Here is a 27,009-nt window from a genome sequence, read left to right on the forward strand (position 1 = left end):
ATTGGTCATTTGGGCATGTGCCCATCTCAGGAGGGAGAAATTTTTGCCTTACAGACGTCTATGAACTTGTCCCACACAGCCCTAGACCAGCAAACAGGCACTGGCTTGCATTTATTTCATAATCCAGGCATGACCAAAAATGCTCATTCTGTAGGTATGGTTAGAAATGTGAAGTAAAGCTCCAAGTAAGGAAATCAAAATTTTTCAACATTTTCTACAAAGTTTAGGATTTGAAGTTTCAGTATTTTCTACCTGACTCATTGCATCAAATTCCATAGTTCAAGAAGTAAATAACAACATAGAAATAAGAAACTCTATATCCCTTAAACTCACAACTGATTTGACTTGATAATAACCATTATGTACATTATTAATATCTTATTTATGAGCACCTTAATCTTCCATTCTCATCCACTTTTCTGAGCATACTGTGCTTTTTATCTCAATGCATCTATCTGGCTATCATTCTAATTCCTTGATGTGTATGTTATGAGACATAAAAACAAAAATAGCCATACATACAGCATATGTTCCAATATAACTATGTTTCTAGGAGTGATTAGTTTTTAGATTTGTGTAATGCTTGCAATGAAGATTTCTATTTACTCTATTCAATTGCATACATTTATCAACATTCAGAATCTGCTCATATAATAGTCTTTAGCTATATATAGTTTTATAGTTATATATATTATTTAGTTATATATAGTTATAGTTATACATATATTATATATATATATATATATATATATATATATATATATATTGGTTTTTACATACTTGTGTCACTGAAATAGATATACATTCCAGCTCTTGTGTATAATATTATGTTATACATTCCAGCTCTTATGTGTAATATTATGTTATACGCAGCTGAGCCTTATCTGTGTCATAACTGATACTGGAACTATCCAGAGGGCATCAGAGGATACTCTGTCACACAGTTCATGTGGCCAACAATACATAAACAAGAAGTATAATGCAATTTTTTTTTTTAATACTCAATTAAGATAAAAAATTTAATTTATACTTATTTGCAGCATGGTGCATATAATTCAATTCCAAGTCATTAGTTTGAATCTGCTATCAAAAAATATCCTTTCCAGATGAAAAGATAAATTGAGAATGTGATAAAATTCTGAATATCATTCATAGTGCTTTCTTTGTTTGGCAGCAGAGATCTTGACATCTAGGAAAAATGTAATACAAGCCAAGAAAGGTCCAAATTGCTTTATTGAAGTAGTCACTTCATCCCCATCTCCTATACTCAATTAATAGAAATCTACATGAGAAATAATATTTCCTTAAGTCTCTTTTTCAGCATTTTTGCAATTAAAAAAACCTGAAGCAATATATAAATTTGAACATCTATTTCTTTCCAAACCAGAACATTACAGACTTTTCCTATTAAAAATTCGTGTCTGAAATGTGCTAGGATGAAACTTTCCTTTTTGATCCCCCAATAAAGGCCTAATCTGCATGCCATATTGCCTAAGAATGTGTGGTATTTCTGACATAAAGCATGCAAAATATCATCCTGATATATTTCAATAATGTATGAACATAAAATCCAAGTAATGACTCCACATAACCTATTGAAAAATTAAACAGAACATGATTAGTTTGAGTGTAGCTTGAATGCAACTGGTAAGAATAAAAGACAAATCATTAGAAACGCAGTAGAATTAGGACACCCAAAAGGCAGGAATAATGGGAAGGGGTTGTTCAAATATTTCCTTTGGTATCAGTTCTAAATAAAAACTTACTTCCCAAATTCTGAAATTAAAAGATAATAATAATAATAATAATAATAATAATAATAATAATAATAATAATAATAATAAAAATAAAGAAGTGTTAAATGGATAGATTTAATCTTTAGAAACGAAGTCTAAATATTATTAAGACAAATACAGATATGATACACATACACCTACAGATCATAATGCATGGCAAGTAGTAGAGAATACAATCCCTCTACTTCCAGGATCACAATCGCATCAAAGGAAAAAATATTACAAATTTTAATTTGGCAAAATCTAGAGACTTTCCTAAAATGTATCTGTTTCCTGAAGTAATTAAAGTAGCTTATTCTCTTTCTTTCATAAGAGCTAAAGCTCATTAAGCCCTTGCCAACTGAAAAGTTGTATTAATTCTTTTCTAATGCAACAAGTCATTAAAAAAAAAAACACTAAAAGTAGCACTATTTCTAACCTATCCCCTGTTAATGATAATTTCTCAGCCAGAACTCTTCCTATCCTTCCATGATAGGGAGCATCACTCCAAATTCAGCAACTACAGATATTTTCTAGCTTTCCCTTTTCCTAAAAATGTATAGGATACACACTCCTGGCTAGTTTAGAGTAGAATTTCTGACTATTTCCTGCAGAAATTTCTCAAATAAAAGAGCTAAAAGAGATTCACCTTTAAATCTGCTCTCTTGCCTTTGAATTGTAAGTATTGTGGGAAGTTCCATTTTAGTAAACAGTGAAACAAGAGTGCTTTTTGTAAATCTGTCCTGTTTCTGTGAAGAGACTCAAGGTCATCGTGGACAGTAAAATTATCAGCATAAAGACTTCTGTTTGTTCATTTTCATCTGGAAGATTGAAATTTGTTAATCCTATTGGTTTCTGTGTATGTCTTTGTGCACAAACTATAAAACAAAAGTTTAGCTTCTAGATAATGAAAACCTGAATAATTTTGGCTAGGGTTACATCAAAATTATTCAGGCAGAAAGAAGTATCTGTGTTCTTGTAAACACTTCTGTTGAACATCTAGAAGCAAGCAATAGTCTTGGCAAAACTGTAAGCTAAATACTCCCCTCTCTTTTCCTACAATTACAGGAGGATTCCTCCTTAAAGGGTTGCAAGCATTCACTTTTCTGACCAGCAGTGCTTGTCCCTTGGAACGACAGTTTCCACCAAATCGCATCAGTCAGCAACATCAGAAACTGCATGACATGAAAACAAGATGTAAGCCAAGTGCAAAACATTTTGTGGTATCTGCTGACTGGACAGGGAACCAAGCACTCCACATGATTCCACAGCTGAAGTTCTTTCACAGATTGACTCATATCATTGACTCATATCAATGCACTGATTGATCTCATGTGATCAAGCCATTCCTCTGAAACACATCCAAATAAAAAACAGAGGAGCATGCCTTCTTCTGCCAAGACAGAGATGCAGTTTCTTTGAACCAAACGTGGCTTAAATCAAACCAATATCTTGCTCTTTTGTTATGCTTCAAATTCACAATAAATTATTTTTATTGGAAATGTTCCCCTCCCCCAACCCTTTATCCTAAAGTAGATTTTTATTAAATGGCTAAATATTTCTGGAATGTGTGTTTCCCAAATGCATGTAACAGAAAATAAACTCATTTGTATCACAAAAAAAAAAATCCAAATAAAACAAAAACCAAACTAAACACAAAGGACAACAACAAAAAAATTAAGTCCTAAACATTAAAACCTAGAATGTGCTAGATTTATAAGCAATAGATAATTGTCTCCTTTTGCATTCATCCTATATACTGAATGAGATTGTCCTCCCGTGGAGAAAACTGTAAAGTGTATCCAAATAATCAGTGCTGATACTCTAATGCATTATCACAAGAAAGGGAGTAAACACTGCAGCTGTAAATCTGGCAAGTGCTAGCTTTGAATTGCAGTCTTTTACTTCGAAACTTGATATTCCTTAGACATTTTTGTTTTTTCAGTCTCCCAGGTTGTGTTTCTTTTGTAACTCGAAGTTTGAGACAAGCACACAATCTGGGCAGCACCAACAGTTGTTCCTCCCCTGTTGTCATCCATGAATAAAATTGGAGGGGCTCTGAGTCCTCCCCACAGCCCCTGACCTGCCACCAGTAGCTGGCAGGAAGCAGCTGCTCAATTTGCAGAGGAAACAGACTGCAGGCAGTGATCAAGGTGACAAAGCTCCACAGTGCAAATGAGATGGTGCTGTATGGTGAGGGGAAAAAAACAATGATCACCAGCTTCATTAAGTTTACAATTTCCAGACCTAAGCACTAATGAAAATTTCAAGACCCTGCATTCTGTTACCTGCTCAAGTTTGGTTGTGGTGTTCACAGTGATATTTTCAGATGCACTATCTTGAGATTGCTGCTTACATAAGCCTTTAGCTGCATCTTTGAACATGGTATCTTTCTCCAGCAAACTGTCTTGCTTGGCAATCGGTAAAGCCAGGGGATTCCTACAAAGAGAATCAATAAAGCAATTAGAACTCCTACTGAAGATGACAGACAATCAAATGTGGGTGGCACAAGCACAGAACTGAGATACAGCTCAGGGCTGAAACACAAGCTCCTGGTCCAAGTACTGAAAAGAAATTGGTGAGAAATAAACTGTTCACATAGGCTGGTCTGTTCCCAGAGACGCAGAGCAACATACTTTGATTTAAAATTCACCTTTATGCATGTCTTTTCTGAAGCAGAAATGAGCAAGACAAAGAGAATATGCACGAGTCTCCTGGTGACAGCACTAGGTTGGCAAATCAATAACCAATTTTGTAACTGAATTTAAAAAGCACAGTTAAACTACACAACACTATTTTGAAAAATAGTATGTTTAAACTACATATATTGCCATTGCAATTATTAAAATAAAATTCCATCACTTCTTATCTTACTTTTAATCCAGCAATATACCAGATAAATTTTATGACCAGAAGCACCTCTGAAATTGTGCTAAGGTAAAAATAGCCAAATAAAAAAGTAAGCAAATAGCAGACTCCTGAAATTACTTGAGCAGTGTGCAATACTCCTCATCCACATAAAAGTTAAAACTATTCTTATACATATGGACTTGCTTTCCCTACTGGCAGTTAAGACAATATGACACTTGTGAAAAACAGCAATGCCAAATCTTGGATCATTTTTCAGAGTTGTACATCCAAGGAATTAGCAAGGAATCATCTGTAGGAGCTGAGAATACAAATATCTTAAAAGATAATTGTCTGGATTCTGACAGTGCAAATGAGACAATCTCATGGAGTGTACACCAGCTCCTTGCCAAAATGCATACATAATTTCTTTGAAAGCAAATGTGGACTCGATAGACTTAATACGAGAATGTGGAAATAGTGCATTCCACTATGGAATAAAGCCCAAACTTAGTTAAAATAAATCTCATCTTTACTCTAAGTTACTTGAGTTTAATCACTGATAAAAACAAACAAACAAACAAACAAAAACCCACATAATTATACAGTTAACTTAAATGAATACTCATAGCTAACATTGAGAGCAGAGGGGAAAAGAGCTTCTCTTGGAAACAAAACTGAAATACATAATGTAGAAATTAAATACACACATAATTTTAGAAATAAAATATAAAACATCTTCTAGATAGAATTCATTGAATAACAAGACAAAGTTGTTTCCTACTGAATAAAAAAAAGATTGACAAAACTTTTTATGAAACTATAAGGCTGCAAATATTGAAAGAATTAGTTAAAACATTTTATAATGAATTACAAATGGGTTTTTTTGCCTCAATATGTTTTGCTTCAGATATTTGTATGTAAAATATCTAGAGGAACATTGTTGAAAATAAAAATTTCATTTAGTGCTTAGATTTACCATAAATAATCGTGTGATAAATTTACCAGATGTCACATGGACAAAAGACGTACCCTCATTTTTTCAATTTGAACTGCACTTTGAACTTGACAATTAGAATAAGACATATTAGTGATTAGACTGTAGAAAAAATTAAACACCTGTGACACAAACATAAATGACAAATATTAATTCACATTTTACCCAGATTCAGAATTGAGCAAAACATAATTAACATGAGGATTTCTTTCTGAGTAGCCCTTTGCTACTATGCAAAACTGCTCAAATTTCTCTAATTACAGACAAAGAAAAGTTTTAAAAAAAGCGTAAACAAAATTCAAGTGTTAAAAACCAAAGCACTGCCTCATATATTTTTTTAATATTCATGTGATGTTTCTTTTAAATTGTGAAGATTCAGTATTTTTTTACTGTTAAGTTGAACCTTACCCACTCAGTCTTGACCTTTTGTGGTAACTACACAACACACATTAGAAACACTTCTTAAAATCCAGCTATAAACTCCTCAAAACCAAATTAATCTTTCAGGTGTCACAAAAGGAGAAGCAGGTTGTAAATCACAGCAAAGTATGGGGGGAAAATGAGGGCCTATTATTTTGACAGATGCATTTTAAACTTAAGAGGACAATAAAAACCTAATTTAAAAGGCACCTTTCTTTTTTTGTATGTATGTACTGATATACACAAGAATTGCCTTTAAATTACATATATTTATGTGATAATATAATTAATGTGATGGAAAGGATGACATATAATTCATATTAAAACAAAAATGTGAATGATTCTGTGGAAGAAAAAAACATTAAAATTACTCCAACAATTCATTCTAATTCAAGTTCAAGAAGATAGTATGAAAAATAAACTGAAATAAAATGTTTCCAGAAAACACTGGCTCTTTAGAAAAGTATTTCTACTAGTCACAAGATTAAGTCAAGCAATGCCTCTGAAAGCTCAACTATAGAACAGTACAAGGGAAAATTTTATGTTAATGTAGGCAAGATTTTATGTTAATGTAGCATGAACTGTCTTATTTTATGAAAATTAATGGATAATTAATGGATAATTAATAAATAATTAACCACAAAGGAAGACTTATGCCAAAATAATGTAGCACAGTAGACAAGAAGTGTTATCTAGGGTAATATTATTTGAATGTGGTAGGACTTTCTACCTGCCTATCTGACTGGAAAAAATATTGAATGTTATATGGAGGAACAGTGATTTTAATTTTTATTCAAAGAAGCCTTCATGTATGGAATTAATTTGAAATATTGTGTATTTTTATTGGACCCTTTTTTAGATAAAGTGAGAAGGTTTTCTATAAGTTGTCATCCTCTACCATGTCACTTTTAAAGGAAAAAAGAAGAAATAATATGAAACGTTAAGAGCTGACAATTAAATAATTGGAAGTTTCGTCATCAATATTGGAAGCACTTGGGCACTTTTTAATTTGATAAAAGAATTATATCAAGGCAGAATCTGAAGTAATATTTTCATGGGGCCTTTGAGCTTATTGCTTTTGTTGGAGAAAATTTGCCTTCCACAGGCAATTCTGAGATACTTCAAACAATTTCAAAGCCATCTGACACCTGTAAAAAATATAATCTCTGAAATTTCAGTCTAAAAAGCTTCTTAAAGTTACATAAAAGAAACTTCAGAATAGATTAAACATTAGAAGAATGTTTGAAAACACTAGAATAATTAAAAGGCAAGTGCTACATAAATGCTTACATAGAAAATAAGAATTGAAATGTAAGAAAAATTGAATCACTCTTCTGTTTTTCTGTCTTGAAGGCATCTATTTTAATTTTATTTCACATTCTTGTGCTGATTTTGAAACACATAATTACTATAATTAATATTTACTTAAACATGCATCAGAAAATGTACAGTGTGATTAAGTTAACATTACTTTGAGAGTAAGTTCTTAATCTTTTATTATTTATCACTACTTAGATGACAGCGCTATATGTGCTCTACAGGCAGATGTACTGGAGTAGAAGTACAGTGATCATTGTGAACATAGCATGAGCCTAAAGCCACTTTTAAACAGATATGGCCAATGTAATGTTCTGAACTGTGAGCTATGTCAATTAATGTATTCTGTGCTGATATTTTTGCCAGTGGAGTAACAAATTTTCACTTGACTGTGCCATTAGAATTAAGACTGGCAAAACTTTCCAGCATAGACCTTAGGTTTGCTGCAATGGTCAACCTTCAAATAATTTCATGACATTACTAAAATTCTGTCCTTCAGCTAATTTACTTGGTCAGTTATGACCAAGGAACTGTGCTGGAGCAGGTATGGCCTCAAAGATGCTGCAGCTTATGGAAGGCCTGTGTAAAGCACAAGAAAATAGCAAGACAAGAGGAGTAACAAAGAGAAATAACTTCAACCCTGCCCTGTGCCACCCACACCTCATTGGTGAGACTGAGTGCAATGCAGAAAGCCAGGTTTGCTTGGTAACAGCATATTTCAAATATACTGACTACTAAATTTTGTTTCCTCTCCTGGATTTCAATTCATCTCTTCACAGTGTTCTTCCAGAAATCAATGCTGTAATTTAAATTTCGACCAGCAAAACTAGATTTGCTGACAAAACACATCTATTTATAATTTGTTCATCATCTTTGAGTCTGCTTTTGAATACTGTTTTCTTCTGAGAAATGGCCACAAAGCAATATCGACACAAAATGGAGTTACTAGGAACTATTGCAAAACTTTCCACCTCATATTACTTTCTTACATCTAAAGAGTTGATGAAGAATGGATGCAATATAAAATAAATCAAAGGTACATGTGGATCATTATTGACCACTCCTCTTCAGCACTAAATATTGGTTTGGTTGTCCTGGTTTGTAAGATAAGCTTGTATTCTATTTGCCATCTGTTGGAGGTTGGGCAGGTTTATTATCTCGTCCAAGAACAATGGTTTGCTCCGAAGAGGTAATGGTTTGTTAATGGGCCATTGACTGACTCACTGCAGGGCTGGAAACGTAACACCATCCCATTGTGAGATGCTCCACCCAGAGGGGGAAGCCAAGCACTCTTTTATTGTATAAAGGGGTACCTTTTGGGAGACAGAGCAGCTCTCTCTTTGCGGGATTCCCAGAGAAGCAGCTCCTTCAGCGGGATTCCCAGAGAAGTGGCCCCTCCGCTGGATTCCCAGAGGAAGACCGGCCCAACTGCCACCAGATCTTCAGAGAAAACTATACCCTTCTAAAGATCACCACTTCAGCTGCAATTCATCAGACACTGCAAGAGGAGCAGTTGTCATTTCAACTGGACTGCTACCAACACCCCGACTCCTCAGGGTGTCAGGTTGTGGACTTTATCACTAGTTCTGTTTGTACCAATTGCATTTGCCTTTTTAAATTGTTATTTAGTTTCTCCTAGTAAAGAATTGTTACTCCTATTCCCATATCTTTGCCTGAGAGCCTTTTAATTTAAAAATCCTGGTAATTCGGAGGGAGGGGGTTTACCTTCTCCATTGCACAGGAAGCTTTTGCCCTCCTTCACAGACTCCTGTCTTGTCAAACCAAGACATTGGTACACAAAAATAGCACAGATATTTGTCTTCAAACTAATGTATACATATCTACAGACTCTTAACAGAGCATGAAGGATGAAACTCTTTGTTTTCAACGTTAGCCATGGGAAGAAAAAAAGTTGAAACCAGGCATCTAGGTTGCCTCTCTAACAGGAAGCATGGAGCCACTCGGGAGGATAATTCACTGTATCTTAAGAATATGTCTACTATCATTTGGAATAATACCTCTCTGCAAAGGTTTTAGGTTTCACAATTATAAGCATGATACTGTAAACCTGAGATAACTAACTTTTGGATGACACCTGATTTTCAGCCACTTTAAGGTTAGAGGATTTATAAGTATCATGGAACTCTGTGTGGTATGGTTCACCAACAGTCTTCCATATTCAGTAGTGATAGCTGAGATATGCATGGGCAAGATACACCAATAATTTAGCCTTCCAAGAATGCTCCCATCTCAGAATAGCTGGCTGGCCAGCTGATATTTCACTGCACTGACAGAAGAATTGACTGCAAAGCTCTGGCTGAGGAAGTCTCTAAACCTACAGACTCTAAAATTCTCGAGAACATGCCAAGGTAGCATTCCTTCAAGCTTACTGTATCCTAATAATGGCCCCCTGGCTATGCACAAAGGATCACTGCCAAAGTCCGTGCACGGAGCTGAGCTTTGGCTTTGGCTTCACCTCATGCTATATTCTCATGCAAGCACCACTAACTAGATACAGTCCTACACTGGGATACATTGGCAATAGAAGCTAAACTCAGCCAATTCCACACATATATCAATTTTCTATGTTTTTTTCTTCAGTGGGCTTTGCTTCTTCAAAAGTTCCAATGAAGGCTTTTACACATGGCAGGTTGCATTATTGTCATATAAAGAGTCACTATACAGAAAACTCTCAAAAAATAGCTATCATAATCGATGTATTAGAGAAAGGAAGGAGTACAGAAAAAATATTTTCAGACCACTTAAAATATGTGCCGGTCACATCTTCCAGAGGTTAGTAGCTGTTAGCACTAAAACCAGTATTCAGTGCAATATATACACCACAGTACAAACTTCTAGAATACAAAACACATGGAAATGCATCATCTAGATACAAGAATGATGACTAAGTTCTCAAAGTCTCTAAAACCTCTAGAATAACTTTTGCTAGGCATTATTACATAGGTACAAGTGTTACCTCCCATCTACTTCTAGTATTACAACATATCAATAATTAAAAATAAAAGTTTTAGTTACATTTCAGAATCCAAAGGCTTAGTTTCATGCCTCAAAATTAAAATTTTCCATTTAAAAGACAATTGAAGACCACATAAATCAGAGGAGTATGATTTATGTTATTGAAACAATAGGTCAGACTAGAGGACTGCTTATTTTGTAAGGAATTACCAAGCATGAAAAATTAGTAATTTCATAAACATTAGTATCATATATCCAGTTACATATATTGATGACTACAAATCATGAAGCAGAAACAACACACTGTGTTTACCACCCATGAAATATTGAATCTTTGCTAATTATCAGCATATCCCATGGAGTTCTGAATTTAACAGATTGATCATTTCATGACAGTTGCTCACATCTTCCAAATTTTAATGTATCTACACTCATTCTGCCAACCATAAATTATAACTCCTATGAAATGGAAGCAAATATACCTTATCTGTCTCTCTATAAGAGGTTATTGTTTTCTTCACACACTCTTCATTGATTACTACAGAAAAATTATAGTCAGTGTTTTGCAACTAACAAATATATACTTTCAATATATGGCAACTGCACACTGTATAAAAACATTACTTGTAACTTTTAAAATTCCCTGGATCACGGTATCTGGAAAGAAGAATTTGAAATATCAGTATGTCTTGTATTACCATAACACAACTAATTGTTCTTCATACCTATTGTACATCTCTTTTCACATATGCATGGCAATCTTTTTTTCAGGCTGACAAGGAAATGCAAAAGTATCAACATTTACAATTTAAGACACAAATGGACTCTTCGATACTGAGTTTTAAATCCTCATTGCTAAATGCTACTTGATTCCGCTTGAATTTTAAGCAGTACAAATCTAAATATAAATTTGTAAATATAATTTTGACCAGTAAAATTTCATCTGCAATCACATATCTGATTTTTCTCTTTTCAGGATTTGTCCTTGATTCTCTCATAGGCAATGATAGTTTTACTTACACTATACCCATCTACCATAAAAAAAGGATGTTTAAGTCTACAGTATTAACCTCTAATAATTCTGCTAAGGCAACCCCAAGTAATTCTTGCTGGCAATTGTAATAATATATTTTATTATTCAAAATCTATAATTATAAAACTAAGATTGACAAAAGGACATAAGAGATAAAAATTCAAAAGTTTATTCAGGATATTTCAAAACGAAAGTTACTTGATCCATCAAGTCACACAGAATCACAAAATGGCTGGGGATGGAAGGGACTTCCTAGAGGACACCTGGTCCATTCATCCTGCTCAGGCAAAGACAGTTACTCAGAACCAGGTCCAGGTGGGATTTAAATATCTCCAAACACACACAGGATTGGCAGATATGGTTCAAAGGATAATCTGGCTGCAGGGAATTGCTCTATAACACCACCAGCACTTACTTACAGTTTATTGGAAATTGTGGGCAAATCATGGATGATCTCTTCATATGGCTCTTCTTGAGATAAAGTAGAAACAGCTAAAGGGTCTTTCATTTTTTCCTCCCAAACAATTTCAGCCTTCAGAAGCATTTCCTCAATAAAATCAGAAGCTGCAACATCTAAGACATTGGAACACCAAGATATCAGACAAGAAAATGGTGCAGAAAATCTCCTTTGTATTAAAATTTTTATATCAGATTAAGACTAAACATGTGGCTAGATAACACAAAAGGAATTGCTCGAGTATCACTCATAAAATAATACTTAAAATTACTGGGAAAACAAAGGCAAAGTAAATTCAGTACAAACTTAAGTTTTCATATGCAAAACCTCAGAACTGTTCGTGCTGTGTACCAAACCGAAGTATTCAATAATTTACAGGACTTCAGGAAAAACCATACAACCCTTTTCAACATTTTATTTCTGTTAAAACATACACTTAAATCCTTTTAAAATGTTTTACATTTCTACAAACTAGATTTATATGTTTTATACATATAGAAGTGCTGAAAACAGTTCTGTTTGCAGACCAGAAAGACAGGTAACTGTGTTAAATACTTACTAAAATATGGTTAGCTAAATGTATTGTTAGATTATCTGAGTTTAGTTCACAGCTCTTTTTACAAATAAAAACTCTATCTAACTACAAACAATTCTTCTGAGATTAAGTGTCATGAAGTTCCCTGTATTTGTAGGCAGTACAGCACTTGTAGCATGAGATGGTTTGCTTTATTATGCAAGGGAAGTTCCACCCATAATCTGACAGAAAGTTTCTATTATGTACATTACTGAGTTCCATCTTCATTTTATCCTAGGCACAGAATGTTGAACAACAATGTGTTTCTTCTTTTCCACACTGTTAGCTAGCATTAGTGACATTAGCTCTGCTTTGGTCTCTGTGTTAGATCAATTGATCTGAAGCCCCTTCCAACCTATCAGACTCCACAATTCTATTACCCTTAGAGCCAGTGCTCCAGCACCCCGTTGCTGTTTAGTTTAAGAAGGTGCTTTCTGCAGTAAACAATGGCAGCTACACTTCAAAACTAGGTGTTTAATTTGTTTTCAGACAACAGCTGTAGAAATTCCAACTCAAGAGGCCTTGTACTACAAACAGGTGAGACAGTAAGGAACTCAGTGAGAAAACACCAAAAATGTGTGAATACAGCTACCACAAAGACAGGGAAGAACTCACAAGTAAGAAATGTAGCTAAAAATAAACAGGGAATGAAACAAGTGGAAGGACATGCTGTCATTTGATATGATATCCTGCGTTACCATGACCAGCAGTTTTCAGCAATGCATGTAAGAATGTGCACATGTGTATGTAAATATAACTTTACACACTAAATAAACTACAGCTAAGAAAGCAGGAAGGAAAGCAAACAGTGTCACAATAGCTAATACATACACCATGTACATGGATTTTCACCTACCTGAAGGCTTTTCATTATTGCAGTTAAGAAGATTGGGATTAGCCTGGTGCATCAAAAGCAGCTTCACAAGATTGGTCTAAAATGGGCAAAACCAGAGGTGTTTGAAATGGGAGAAGCAGGACAGGTGCCTGTCACTCAGTTTATTCCTTCCTTCCTGCACTATCTGAAATCATATGATAAACCACAGGCAGTACCTCCCAACCCCCACCTTCTTCAGCTACTAAAAACATTTCTATAAATCACAAGCGGCAGAGTAAAATTCAATTCTCCTACAATTTCAGGATACCTTGGCAAAACTCCACCCCCAAATCACCTTCCAAGCACACATGTGTAAACCAGTTCACAAAGGAACAAACCTACCACCCATTAGCACTTGTGCCTAACTAATCCAACAACTGTGCCAGCACTGTCAAAGGAGTCTGACTCACTGCCACTATCACAGAAGTAAATCTGGTCTCAGTCAGTAGTAGAAATTGGCACATTTATCTTATGTTCACCAAAATAATCTAATCTATTAGTAAAGGTAAAAATTATAGCACAGTAGGAGAGGGCAGAGTATCATATAATGACAAAGTCTAAAACCTATTTTTCAATTCCTTCAAGGAACTGTTTTTCGTAAATTCTTCTATGGCGGCACCTAAGTCTCTAGAGATACTTTCCCATCAAAGGCTGTAGCAATGTCTGTCCTGATAAACTGGTCAGAAATGGGTGAAAGACTGCATAAGGAATAAAAAATACTTTCAGAATAAGAATGTAGAGCCCAACTAAATGACAGAACTATATGCATTTTTGAATATATATTAAAGCAAATAGGAGAGATAAGGATGAGCACAGGGAGAAAAATGTTGTGAAGGAAACAAAGGATTCTTCAGAGAAGAAGAACACATCTAGAGATCAATGAGACCTGACTTGGAAGTCAGCTAAGGAAAAGGATAGTCATTTGGCATAAATGCAAGCAATAAATAAATAAATAAATAAATAGAAAAAGTATTTTAATAAAAAAATTAAATTTGGATTCAGTACACAGAAGGAAAATTACTGGAAAACACTATGATAATGAGGATGCAAAAAAATCCCAAGCTTCAAATAATAGAAAACCAGGAAAATATTGTTGCAAATTTCTATAAAATAAAAAGATCTTGCTGTCCTCAGTTTTCTAATACTGGCTTTCTTTTCATGTAGTAGCAGCATAAAATTCAGCAAACTTCAAGAAGTGGGGAAGCCATAAAAGGTTTATTTCCAAATCCAATTATCCCTGCTTTCTGCTGAGAAATTAAAACCCATGTAAAAATATGGTCTCTCTGTATTTGGAAAAAAGGAACATGCTTAGTTATGGAGCTGTTGAATAATCTCTGAAAAGTGATATTAGTTGTATTAAAGGAAGGAGGCTGTAAATGCACTTTCAGTTTAATAACAATACACAGCTTTTTGGGTTACCAAAGGTTTGTATTTTTATCACAAGAAATACCATGCTCCAATATCAGTGCTTCCTGCTGCCAATGAAATATCTCCTGCTGGGACTCATTGATGAAATGCCACCAAGACTAAGGTATTTGGGTCACCGACAATTTCAATAACCTGATTTTGGACACACAACTCTCTTGTGTTGGAATTTAACTCGTTCACTAGTGTTTTAGAAGGAGTATTTTAAAATACAATTTAGATTATAATGTAAAAATACATATCTTCAGAACTGTGTTTAACAGAAGAAATATTTGTAGAATAATGACAGCAAATTACCACTAAGAAGAATCATTTCAATTGCAGAGTTACAAATAACATACATATGACCAGGTCAAGAAATAACAAATTACCTAATGAATTATTGTAGAACCTATGAATAAAATTAGTGTGTAGATATATATATATATATATATATATATATATATGTATATTCCTGTTTTTCCACTGTAGTCTTTGCCAATTCATGTAAATTTAAAAAAATAGACAGCATTATGACTCACTGTGCAGAAAATGACACAGTAATTGTAGTTATTTAAAATATCGGCTTATAAAATATCATTTGTCTTGCTTCTCCTTTTGTACCCTTAACTATTTATTCAGTACCTTTAGAAAGAACACCAGTACACATCTCAGACTTTAATTTTCTCCTTTTAGATCTTATCTCTGAATATCCTCTTTCCCAAAATACAAAATTAGTTACTTTTTCTGTATTCATAAAGGATGGCTGTCTCTCTTTTCCTCAAATTGCAATATTTCTATTTTTCTATCTCTTACTGGATATCTTATCCTCTGACTGTTGAGAATGCTACTACAAATAATATTTTCCTGTCTCTCACTTTAATCTGAAAGTCCAACCTTTTAGGTTCCCCTGGCTCCTTCTTTTCTCCCCAAGCCAGAAGAATCTTACCCTCATTTTCGAAGGCCTTCAGAGATTCTCCATGATTTATGTATTCCCATTCATGCACCATTCTGGCTTCAGTTCCCACTGCACATGGGGCTGTGACTTTGGTCATCACTAATATATTTGAAGGTACCTATTTCTGTACTTCTTCTAGGCTGCACCTTATACTAATGAGGAAGCCTTGAAAATACTGGTGAACCTAGAATGTGAACATCCATTCACAACCTGTTCTGACATGATGTTTGCCGACGAGAAACAGTTGATGGGCTACTCCACCACTCGGATGGACTAAAAAATGGTCTAATGGCTGAGCCCAGAGGCTGCTGATGATGGTCAGTAGACTAGGTGGAGGCCAGTAACCAGCACTGTACCTCAGGAAACAGTAATGGGACATGTTTCATATCCCCATTAAAAAGATCTGGTTGATAGGGCAAAGTTTTATGTTGGCATTAAATGTGAGGAGTGGCTGATATGTGAGAGGGTTGTGCTGCCATCCTGAGGGACCTCAACAGGCCAGAGAAACGGGCAGACAAGAACCTCATGAACCTCAACATGGCCAAGTGCAAAAGAACAACCCCAGGCCCAAGGGGTTATTTCCAAATAACCATGCAGAGAGCCACCCAACTGGAAAGGAGCTTTGCAGAAAAGGACCAGGGGGGTCTGGTAAATACCTTGCTGCACATGAGTGAGCAATGTGCTTTGGCTAGGCAGAAAGCACATGGTTCCCTGAACAGCAATTAGGAAGTGTTGCCCCTACTTGACTTATGGTGAACCTTCCTCACTACTCAGCACAGATGAAGTCACACCTGCAGTGCTGTGCCCATTTCTGAACAAATACAAAAGAGACATGGAAGAGTCTAGCAAAAGGCCACTAAGATAATTAAGAGACTGGAGCACCTCACATATGAGGAAAAACTGGGAGAGCTGGAATTATCCAACCTGGAGAAGCAAAGGTTCAGAAGAATCTCATCCGTGTGGGTAAATACCTGAGGGGAGATAGAAAGATGACAGAGACAAGCTCTTTTCAGTGATGCCTAGTGACAGGTCAGTAGGGTACTGAGGCATCTCCCTGCACAGATGAATGGAGAGAGTTGGGCCTGCTCAGTCTGGAGATGAGAAGACTGGGAGGGGACTGGGAGGGTGTCGAGAGGATGGAGCCATGTTCTGCTCCATGGTTCTGAGCAACAGAACAAAAGACAATATGGGCAGAAAATGAGTCACAAGAAGTTTCACCTGGACATGAGGAATAACTTCTTTAAATGCAGGTGACCATGCACAAGAAGCAATCACCCACAGAGGTTGTGGAGTCTCTTTTACTGGAGATATTCAAGAACTGGACATAATCCTGTGCCCTGTGCTCTGGGATGATCCTGCTTGAGCAGGGGGGTTGGACTGTATGACCCACTGTGGTCCCCTCCAATCTTATCCCTTCTGTGATTCTGTGACATAAAGAAGCATAAATAAATTTACTGCAATACACACATTATAAAGCCTACAAATACAATTGCCCTGTACTGAAAAAGAGGCTAAGTTTTACCATGCATTAAATGCTATCTAAAAAATAAAAAAACAATGCTGAGATTTATAAAACAAAGGCTCAGGTGCACCATTGTTGATAAAACAAAGGCTCAGGAGCACCACTGTTAGTAAGACTGCAAGTTGCCACAGATATGTAACTGCAGTGACAGAGTATGAAATATGGGGCATGAAGGAGTAACAGAGATTCCTCAAGAATCTCCCCATGCACTTGAGGCTGCTAAGGCATCTCCAAACTGCTCTCAAACTGCTATTTTTTATTAGAAATTAATTAGGTGTAGAGCAGAACCAGTATTTCCAAGAAGTGCCTTCCTTCCTCTCTTCTCTGGTCAGATATTTTCCACTGAAGCCAGGGACATTAGATGTGTACGAGCACCTGCAAAGGATAAACTGCTGGCTCTGCCTGAGCTTTTAGCTCTTATTATCCAAGTCCCAGTCCCAGAGCCACTAACTCAGATCATTTATTCTCTTTTCTTTATCATCAGAGGGATACCTGCTTAAGTCCTAAATTCAGAAAGCTGGCAGTTTTATGCAAATGTCCTCATGTGCTGTTTTGCACAGCAATGAATATGCATTATCCAATTTGCATGAATCCCCAACAGTAAATTCTTTCAGTCTTTCATTTTCTTCCCTATCATCACCAAAATTTCTCTCCATTCCTCTCTGTCTGTTTCAGCATTGGACATATTCTGTAATCTCTAAGGGACCTGGTTCATCATCAACCTTTTGGTTCCTAATCTCCTTCTCCATTTTTTATTCCCCAGACACTTCTTCATATCCACTCCTCAGTTGTCTCAGGCTAAGTCCTCACCACCTTCTTCTGGCAATTTTGTTCTACCTCTTGACACTTCTCAGTTCACCACTGATGGCCCCCATCATGTAGTCATTCACAGTGAGACAAAGATGTACAATAAGAAACTAGTGGAACAACAATATTAAATCAAAATCGGTATTATTTTTGTCCATCAGTCTCACACTATTGTGTGAAATACAGTAAAATCACCAAATATATCTAAGGTGTATGTTCACAAAACACAGCACAACCTTTAGACAGAACACAAGAAATATCACTGGTTACACCAGTATAATCTGCAGTCTTCACCACTGAGTAAGATGATCTACCTCTGCACTCATAAGGACCAGTTTTCTATGAGCAAAATTTAACTGACTGAGTTAAATGCATGCAAAAATCACCTGTGTGATTTTTGTTAGGCAGTTTGCTAGGACTGCTGCCTGTGAATGTTTATATTCGAATAAATAAGATCAGATAAGTCATGGAGCAATATAACTCCTTAGAATAACACTGGAGACTATTTAGCTAATGAAATGGGGTGATAATAGGCACATTACCAAGCATCAAGGACATAAAAAAGAAAAATATAGGTTAGGAACCTTACTCCTGGGGAGTGAAACAAATTCCAAGACAGAGACTCCCAACATTAGGGAGTAAGGTAACTATTAATCCATTAGAGTTCTGTAAACTGAGCTTCTAAAATAATGTATTTGTTCTCCATTATATAATAGTATGCCTTAGATAAGTATGCTTGTCCCTTACAGACAACATTTTATAGGTAAAGCCCTAAAAAAGAGTAATAATATTCAGAGGCTAAATAGCATTTCCTCTGTAATTGCAAATCTGATCCACAGTACTGCTCTAAACACAGGAAATTATGTCTGAAACTAATTATAGATCTCCATTCTTAATACAATATAGATTGGGAAGGATTTTTTATTTTCTATTTGAGTGCAGAGAAAAGGGGACCAAAACTGTGGTCAGCAAAGTGGAACAAATCAGGAAAAGTAGGTTGTGGGAATAAGACTAGCAGCAGGGTAGAAAGCATTGAGGGGAGTGCGTGGAATGGAAGAAGGCATAGATAAAAAGCTGGAATCTGGAACTAACAGCATGAAATAAATGAAGGGAAAGGGAAGAAGAGAAATGTGGCAAGGAGCCAGGATGTAGGTAGAGTCAGACTAATCAGAAAAATGAAAGAAGAAAGTGACATGTGAGGAAAAAACCACTGAGATTGAACAAGGGAGATTGGGACTGTAAGCAAGTGGGACAGAAGGGCAGGAAGGTTGGCATGAAGTCAAAGTAGAAAAAAAATGAAAGCTTGGATGAGAACCAGGCAAAGGAGGAGGGGCAGAAGCTGACTGTGCAAAGAATCAGGCTTCAGATAAAACGTGTAAGGAAAGGACATGAAGCCAGGCAAATGAATTGGACAATAAGGCACTAGAACAAGGACAAGAATGAAACAGACTGGAGGCAATGGGACAAATCAGGCTATGTGTGAGAGGAATGAACCGTAAATACTGCGTCCGTTCAGGCACAGAGCCTGGAATGGAGCTCAAGCTCCCCAAGTGTCACCACTACTTTTCTGCAGTCAGCAAGTTTAACCTATATGGTTTAAGAAGATGCCTCTTTAACCTCTGAAACAATTCCAACAAAAAAAGGGAAGCCTAATGCTGTTTTCAGTTGTTAAAGCAGGTGACAAAAGTCAGTTTTCTACAGCTGATTTACTTGAAGACTGATAACCTACATTTCTATTTTTCTCTCTACCAGGAAGTGCAACAGAGAAAAATAAAATAACTCAGGGAAAATATTATGTGATCTTCCAATTAAAGATGCTTGTAAGTTATGGTCCTCCAAGTTATATATTTATATTACAGAAACACAAATCTTCCACTTCTCAAAGTTTGTGCCTGAAAAGCCTTGTTAGACATATTTTTTCATACTTGCCTCTCATATATGAAAGTCACTATAAAAGCTATTTTAAGGAAAATAAAATTTATATAGATAGGAGAGATCCTGCAATAACCAAATATATAGTGTAGACTAGGCACACCTCAGCTTTAAAAATACCCATGTAAACACTGAGAATTTTATAGTAATTTTGTAAATTGAGATTTTTCCTAGTCTGTATATGAAATTCAAAATAATTTGTTATCATTTGGTATCGTGTGAATTTCAGATTCCTTATGTTCTCTGCCCACAATTAGCATTTGAATAATCTATAGAAATCTTGTGAATATATTGGGAGTGAAAAAAAGATATCACAAGCAGAAATGCTAAAGTGAGCTCTCTGTTTGAGGAAACTGAGTGTAATTTGATCTGAAGGGAAATACAGCTCTTCTACCTGAGTGCAATCAGATATGCCAAATATGAAAAAAAAGACTACAGAAAAGGAGTGAGATATCTCTGAATAAAACATGCTCTAGAGGATTTTCTGACCATAAATTGAAGTCTCCAACTACTTGACAGGGAAAATATTTATCCCCTGTGTGACTATAATTCATTATTTTTGAAACACTAAAGAAGCACCCCCTTCTTTAGGTGCTTCTCACTGAAAGCATTTGTGGAAGTTGCTGAAGTTCAAAACTGCATTCAAAGGAAGTCCTGTGGCAATGGCCAAACTTCAAGAGATTAGGTGTCATCTCCCACAATGAGTTCATATATCCATCTACACAGAAGTAAATTCTAGAAACAGATGCAGATTTTTTGTTTGTTTTGAATGCAACATGCACTTAAAGAAAAAAAAAGTCATAGTTGAGTGAAATTACTAATCTGTTTTGGTAATGATAAGCAAATTAGTTCCTATAGTAAGAGGGTATATAATCTGAATTTAAGCAAGGAGCAGAGTCCCTTTTACAATCTGAAATAAATATTGTGTTCTGATGAACTGATGAATCAGAGGAGTATAATCCAGATCAATCAAATGTGTGTAAGGGAGAATATACGTTGAGAATGACAATTTCACGCATTTGAAAATGACACAGGATTTATATATTTTGCTAAGAAACATGAGGTAGATCTGATGATATCTATAAGTTCTTTTTATTTATGTGGAATATTTCAAATTTATACTGGAAGAAATCCTTTCTAGTACAGGAGTTACTCTTGAAGAGATTCCGTCAGTAGTTGAAAAAATGTCCTGTTTGTTTTGGGGTTTTTTTTGACATCATGAAACCCTTTAAACCTCAAAGCCAGAGGCTAAATCTGTCTTACTAAGTAGGAGAGTGCATTGGAGCAAGCTTAAGTATCCCTTATAATCCACACTGCTTAACTGTTAGCTCCTCCCGACTCTCCTTTGGACCACTCCAACCAGCTCTCTACAAACATGACTAATCTCCTATAGAGGAAACTAGCTTTAAACAATATGAATTTGAGCCAGGCTGTTGCCTGGCTTAATCCCGAGTCCTCTTTTATTTAGTGATTTAACAGTTTAGACATAGGCATCATCCCCCAAGGATGAAATTTTGGGAGAGACAGTGTTTAAGCTACTGCAGAGTCAGCTCTGACCTGCGTGTCTCCGATAGCTGTTTGAAAGGTGACATTTCTGTGATAAACAGCAAAGAAACAGCTTGTGCCTGGGAATTGTGCCAAAGTACCCAAGGCAAATGTCAGAGCTGCAGCCTATTCCCACCATGGGGAAGGCAAGTGTGCGCTCTCCTGATCACAGCAGCTGGAAGATGTCCAGCAGGGACAGCACTACCAGTGCCAGATTACTAGCTGTCCACAATGTAAATTCAAATTAAGGGGCCAGCCTGAGGAACACAAGTTGCCCTTCTGCAGCTGGCCCCAGTGCCAGCACGGGCAGGGTGGTACCCGAGTGACGACGACGTGTGCCCTGCGCTGGTGTGCACGCACAGCAACTACAAATGCACCAGCGCTGCCCCTGCTGCGTGACAGCGGCACAGAGGAGTTCCAGCTGCCACCAAAAACAGGGTTAAACATGACAATGTCCAAAATTAAATTTACATAGGCAACCCTGACATATTCCGATTTCTTGAGGTTATGTTTGTTGTCTTGATAATCTTATTTTGAAGAGGTTTTTGTGTGTCACAGGTGCAGATTTGAGTGTGTGTTATTTTCTATGTTTTTATTAGGGTAAAATTATTAAGATAAGCAACTCTGATCTTAATATCAATAATATATTTTTTTAAAATATAATGTTACTATGTATTAAAAACACAAAATTGCCTTTAACCTTAATACTTATGTGGGGGGGGGGGGGTTGGAAGAAATTACAGCAGTCCTAGAAACTCAGAATACCGCTGTTTAAAAATTGATCTATTTTTTAATGTTTGCAGACTTGTATTATTTCAATTAACAGTTTATTACACTCAGTAATAATCTAATCTGTTTCTGTAAAGCAGATTCTTGTCTTACAGAAACTGACCTTCAGGCAGTAGCCTCAGCTGTCCTATTCTGTACTCAGTAGCCATATCCTGTACACAACCCTCAAACTCACCAGCAATATCCTGTACTCCTATGCAAAAGAAATATTCTACTCTGGATCTACACGTTCTGTCACAGGATAATTAATTTATAATTAATCCATGCTCTGTTTTAATATTCAGACTACTAATGTTTTTACATGGTAAATTTATCCATTAAATTGGTTTTCTTTACAAATATTTGTAAAGATAGACACAGATATTATTTTTTTCAACATCAGGTAATACATACTGACACTTAAAACTCTTACTTATTCCCTCTTTGGAAACAACACAACAGCATTCTACTATGCTTTGCTTGTGATAAGATTGGTTTTGTTTTAAGTATCTGATTCTTCTCCTCCTCTAGGATTCCCTCTGTCAACTTTATGTTTTCTAAATATAAGGCATCAACTCCATGTGCCCTTAATGATGATTGGGGACACCGAGAACACCAGTGGGCAGTTGCCCCATCTTTTAGCCCCACACTCTGATCTGGATTCCTCATGAAGGATTTAAAAATGTTCAGATTATACCTCTGACATATGGTAGACATATGCCCATGGCTTCTATAACCAGGGAGGGTCAGACCTATAAGCAATGAATCCTCTCCCCTGTTTTAAATGCATCCCCTAGAATTCTCTGAGTTGTCTTCTAAAGGTGATTCTTCCCATTAGACAAGAAAAAGCTTTGACTTTGTCCTTAAGTTTAGTTGGCTAAATTTGGTTGAGAAGAACCCCATCCGAAATAAAAATGGATTTACCATTACCAAGGAATCTCTACGAGCCAGGTTTATTATCAGGTGTGGATGTAATGTCTTTCACATGATTAGTTCATTCAGATTGATGTATCTTTCACCAGTAATTTTACATATAAATTACTGTGGAAGATGGAGCAGGAAGATTTTTATAATCCACTTCATTCACAACTTGAGATTTGTAACAAGAAGCTTATAGTGCCTTTATTCTTTACAAGTTTCCTCCTGTGCAGAAGCAAATTAGATTTTCTCACTATAAATTTAAAACTTAGACAGCTCCTTTGGGGTTTTTTTGGTTGTTTTTTATTTTCTCCAGGTAATGTAAATTAATACCATCTCCATTATTGCTGTGCTTTTACAAATAGCCAAATGTGTAGGTTTTTTCCCATTTTATGTATTTACATATATAGAACAGTATATGTAGAGAGCTGAAGTGCTTCAAGTTAGTCTGGATGTTACTCTAAAATAGAGTAACAATTTCTTCATATGACAACTTTTTTTTGTAATATGTAAAATAAATGTATGTAAGGTATGTACCATAAAATAGCTCAAAAACCAAATCTGTAATTTGTGTAGCTAATTTAATAGCATTATATTAAGGTGAGAAGCTTCTCCACATGAAAAATACATCTGCAGCTATTTTATAAACAGAAAAAACTATCAGTCCTTAAGACTCCTGGAATATAATATTATTCCAATATTGGATGGGGTTTGGTTGCAGGTAGTGCAGCACCAGTGCTAGAAAACTATTCAATGACAATGGCTTACAACAAATTTTTTGAAATTTCTGTGACCACTCATTAAAAGATCATTGCTTATTAGACAAGTCATAAGACAAGTAAAGATTATTTTGCTGTTCAGATACATTTCTGAAAGGACAGAAATCCTCCCAAGAACTTAAAAAGACATCAAACAAAAACAAAATAGACTTTATGAGAGTCTTCCAGTAAAAGATATTTATCACTCCAGCAAGTTTTTCAAGTGTGACTTTTTAAAAAAATATGCCACAAATATGTGTTAGAAGAGTGCGAATCTGTAAGGGATCAAGTCCAGAATTTATATTAATTGCTTTTTCAGGGAACATTAAAATTTTTGGCTAAAAAATAACCATTTCCTCATAAATATATTTTACTTTAAAAGAGACTATCCCATTCATATCTTGTCTAAGGTTATTTCCTTTCTGCCAAATTACTTTTACCCAAAATAGGAACAATGCTCATATTAGTCTATTATTGAATACTCAAAATGGAATTATAAATATGGTATGCATGTGAATTCATTCTAAGGCTAAATAATATTTCAAAATTATCATCATAAGAAAATAAATTTTAAAAACACCCTGATAATGTAATTACCAGAAAGAAGTAGAAGATATGTAATAAATCCCTTTAATAAAGGAATTTAAATTATTTACTTTTTTCTTACAAAACTGAATCATACAAAAGCTGTATTTATCTGTTTAATAATATTGAGAAATTGTATATAATTCATAAGATATTTCTAAACTTTGTTATTTACTAACACTACAAAATGAAAATATTTAGTCTGTATTTAGCTAATTTTAGTGAAGAAGAGTACAATGTCCCTTCATGGTTTTTGTCTGTGTGTACCCATGCTGGTTGTATAGAGACTAGAGCAGCTGGTCCCTTACTCCTCACTGAAAACTCCTGAAATAGTAAGAATTAACACTATTGTCATCTGGGACATAAGGGAGATGCAATCCAACAAAAGTGCCAACAAAAAGGATCGTTTAAAAAATAGCAATCTGGGCTCTTAGAATTCTTCAATAGGAAAGACATTTTTTCCATTAACCATTGTCAACTACAAACTTTACATGTACAAGCCCATTTCTTCACAACAAAAAGAGTATTTCAAGTCATCCAGAGTTAGTGGTGCATGCATGTGCATGCTACACATATAAAAGGAAAGGTAAGTCCTTTCCCAGCCCTTTCAAGTGATTTCTTCCAAGTCCTCTTCAATTAAACTCAGGTTAATCTTTACAATAGAAGAAATGGACAGCTGTAGTACAATGACCACATTGTGGCAGTACAATGCCCTAACCTGTAAGCCATCCTAAAATGTGAGAATAAGAAGCTCAAGGCTGCACCACTGCTATTCCTTACTTCTGAGTAAGAGCTTTCCTGCCTGCTGAAGTCTGAACACAGAGTGAGTGCAGAGGGATCAGTCAGAGCAGTAGAACTGTAGCAGAATTACAGAACAGCATAGGTTAAGATAGGATGAGAAAATTAAATCTACAGTAAATTGAAAAGACCCCCGATACCTCACTGGCTAACAAAATGTTGGTTCAGTATATCTCCATCTGAAATTTTTCTCTGTAAATTTACATTACCTGAAGTTGTTGAGGATAAACTTCAGGCCATATATACACATATATAAAACTCAATTACTTATTCTGTTATGAAAATATGCAGATCTTTGACACTCTATAAAAGAGCAGACACAGAGTCTCTCAGTAGGAGAAATCTATTACCCAGCAGGACAAACTCATCTAAATAAACACATCTACTTTTAGTATTTTACTATAATTTTGGTACATTTTTGCTGTTTTCTTGTTGTAAAGTGTATTATTTATTCTCTGAAGTCTGTGCTAAAATGTATCAGAGATTTTTAGCAGGGTGAGTGGTGATTTGTATGCCCTAAGGTGGGTAGAGAGCTGTGGAGAACTGTCCTAAAGTAGTCAAACTGTAACAAAGACTCACTGAACATATCTAGAGAGACTGAGGATGAAGGAGAACTGAAAAGGTAAGAAAACTAAAAACTGGAAAAGTATTAAGAGGGACAAGTCATGTTTAGGAGTGGCCTCTAAATCCCAAACCCAGGACACACTTCCACACCTCAGAGACTAGAAAACTGAACACAGCTGCTAGATGAATCCTGGAAATCTATTCACAGAAATACACACAGCAAAATTCTAAATAAACTTCAATATTAGATTGTAAAAAAAAAAAAAAACCAAAAAAAAAAAAAAAAAAAACAAAACAAAAAAAAACCAACAGACAAAGGGTTTATTTTGTCTTCCTTTCAAATGTAAGCAAACCTAGTTTTTGCTGTAGACAAACTGCTGCTGGTGGTAGATTGAGCTGTATTGGGTTAATACATTTACAAGGCTCATTCTCTGTTATTTGAGATGCCAATCTGTACTAGAGGGATGAGAAAGTTTTTTTCATTAAAGTAGAATAGTCTCCCAGACTTGAAAGCATTTGCTATTGCTACAGAAGACTATAAAAGAAAGAAAAGCAGGTGAAAAATCATGCCTTACCTGTCCATACTTTGCAGCCAAGTGTAGGGGTGTCCAGTACTGATTATCCACTACATTGAGGTCAGCCCCATGATCTAGTATCAGACATGCAACATTCTTGTATCCATTAGCACAGGCCACATGCAGCTGCAATATAAAGGTTAATTTTTGCATATGTTAATAGTTTAAAGAACTCATCCATGGTGTAGTACTTCATATCTTTACTACATCACAGTTACAGCAACCACAAAATGTAAATGTGATTACTACAGGCAAGAAAACTGCTGCAAAACCTCTTTGAGCATTTATAAAAAAGATACGCCTGAAAAAAATAATTCTAGCTTTTTGTGAGCTATTAAACAATTTAGTCTATCACTTTTCATATATAGGTTCAAGACAACATGTTTCAAACTCATTCAAAGACTTCATTAACTAAGGTAGAATCAAAGATTTCAACAGAGCTTGGGCTCTCTTTGAGCCTAGAACTTTCTTTTGTATCAGTTCAAATATCCCAGATTTAAGCTGACACTACTCCAAAATGAATTTATTAGCACATAATCAAACTAAGCACATTGACACTGCAGCACAAAATTAGTGACAAAAAATACTTTTTTGATTTTGAACCA

At 35.5% G+C, this 27,009-nt stretch overlaps 1 protein-coding gene across 8 annotated transcripts in view; it reads right to left on the reverse strand.

Annotated features, from left to right (window-relative positions):
• MYO16 (myosin XVI) overlaps positions 1–27,009 on the reverse strand; it is a 358,973-nt gene that overhangs the window by 172,645 nt on the left and 159,319 nt on the right. For all 8 annotated transcript variants that reach the window (XM_031503852.2, XM_021545590.3, XM_021545595.3 and 5 more), the window contains exons 7-10: positions 26,405–26,530; positions 13,253–13,328; positions 11,785–11,938; positions 4,064–4,214 (exon numbers count right to left, since the gene is read on the reverse strand). In XM_031503852.2, coding sequence (XP_031359712.2) covers positions 4,064–4,214; positions 11,785–11,938; positions 13,253–13,328; positions 26,405–26,530 — 507 coding nt within the window. The remainder of the gene's footprint in view (positions 1–4,063; positions 4,215–11,784; positions 11,939–13,252; positions 13,329–26,404; positions 26,531–27,009) is intronic.

This window comes from Lonchura striata, chromosome 2 (assembly GCF_046129695.1).
Source record: "Lonchura striata isolate bLonStr1 chromosome 2, bLonStr1.mat, whole genome shotgun sequence".
Lineage (NCBI taxonomy): Eukaryota > Metazoa > Chordata > Aves > Passeriformes > Estrildidae > Lonchura > Lonchura striata.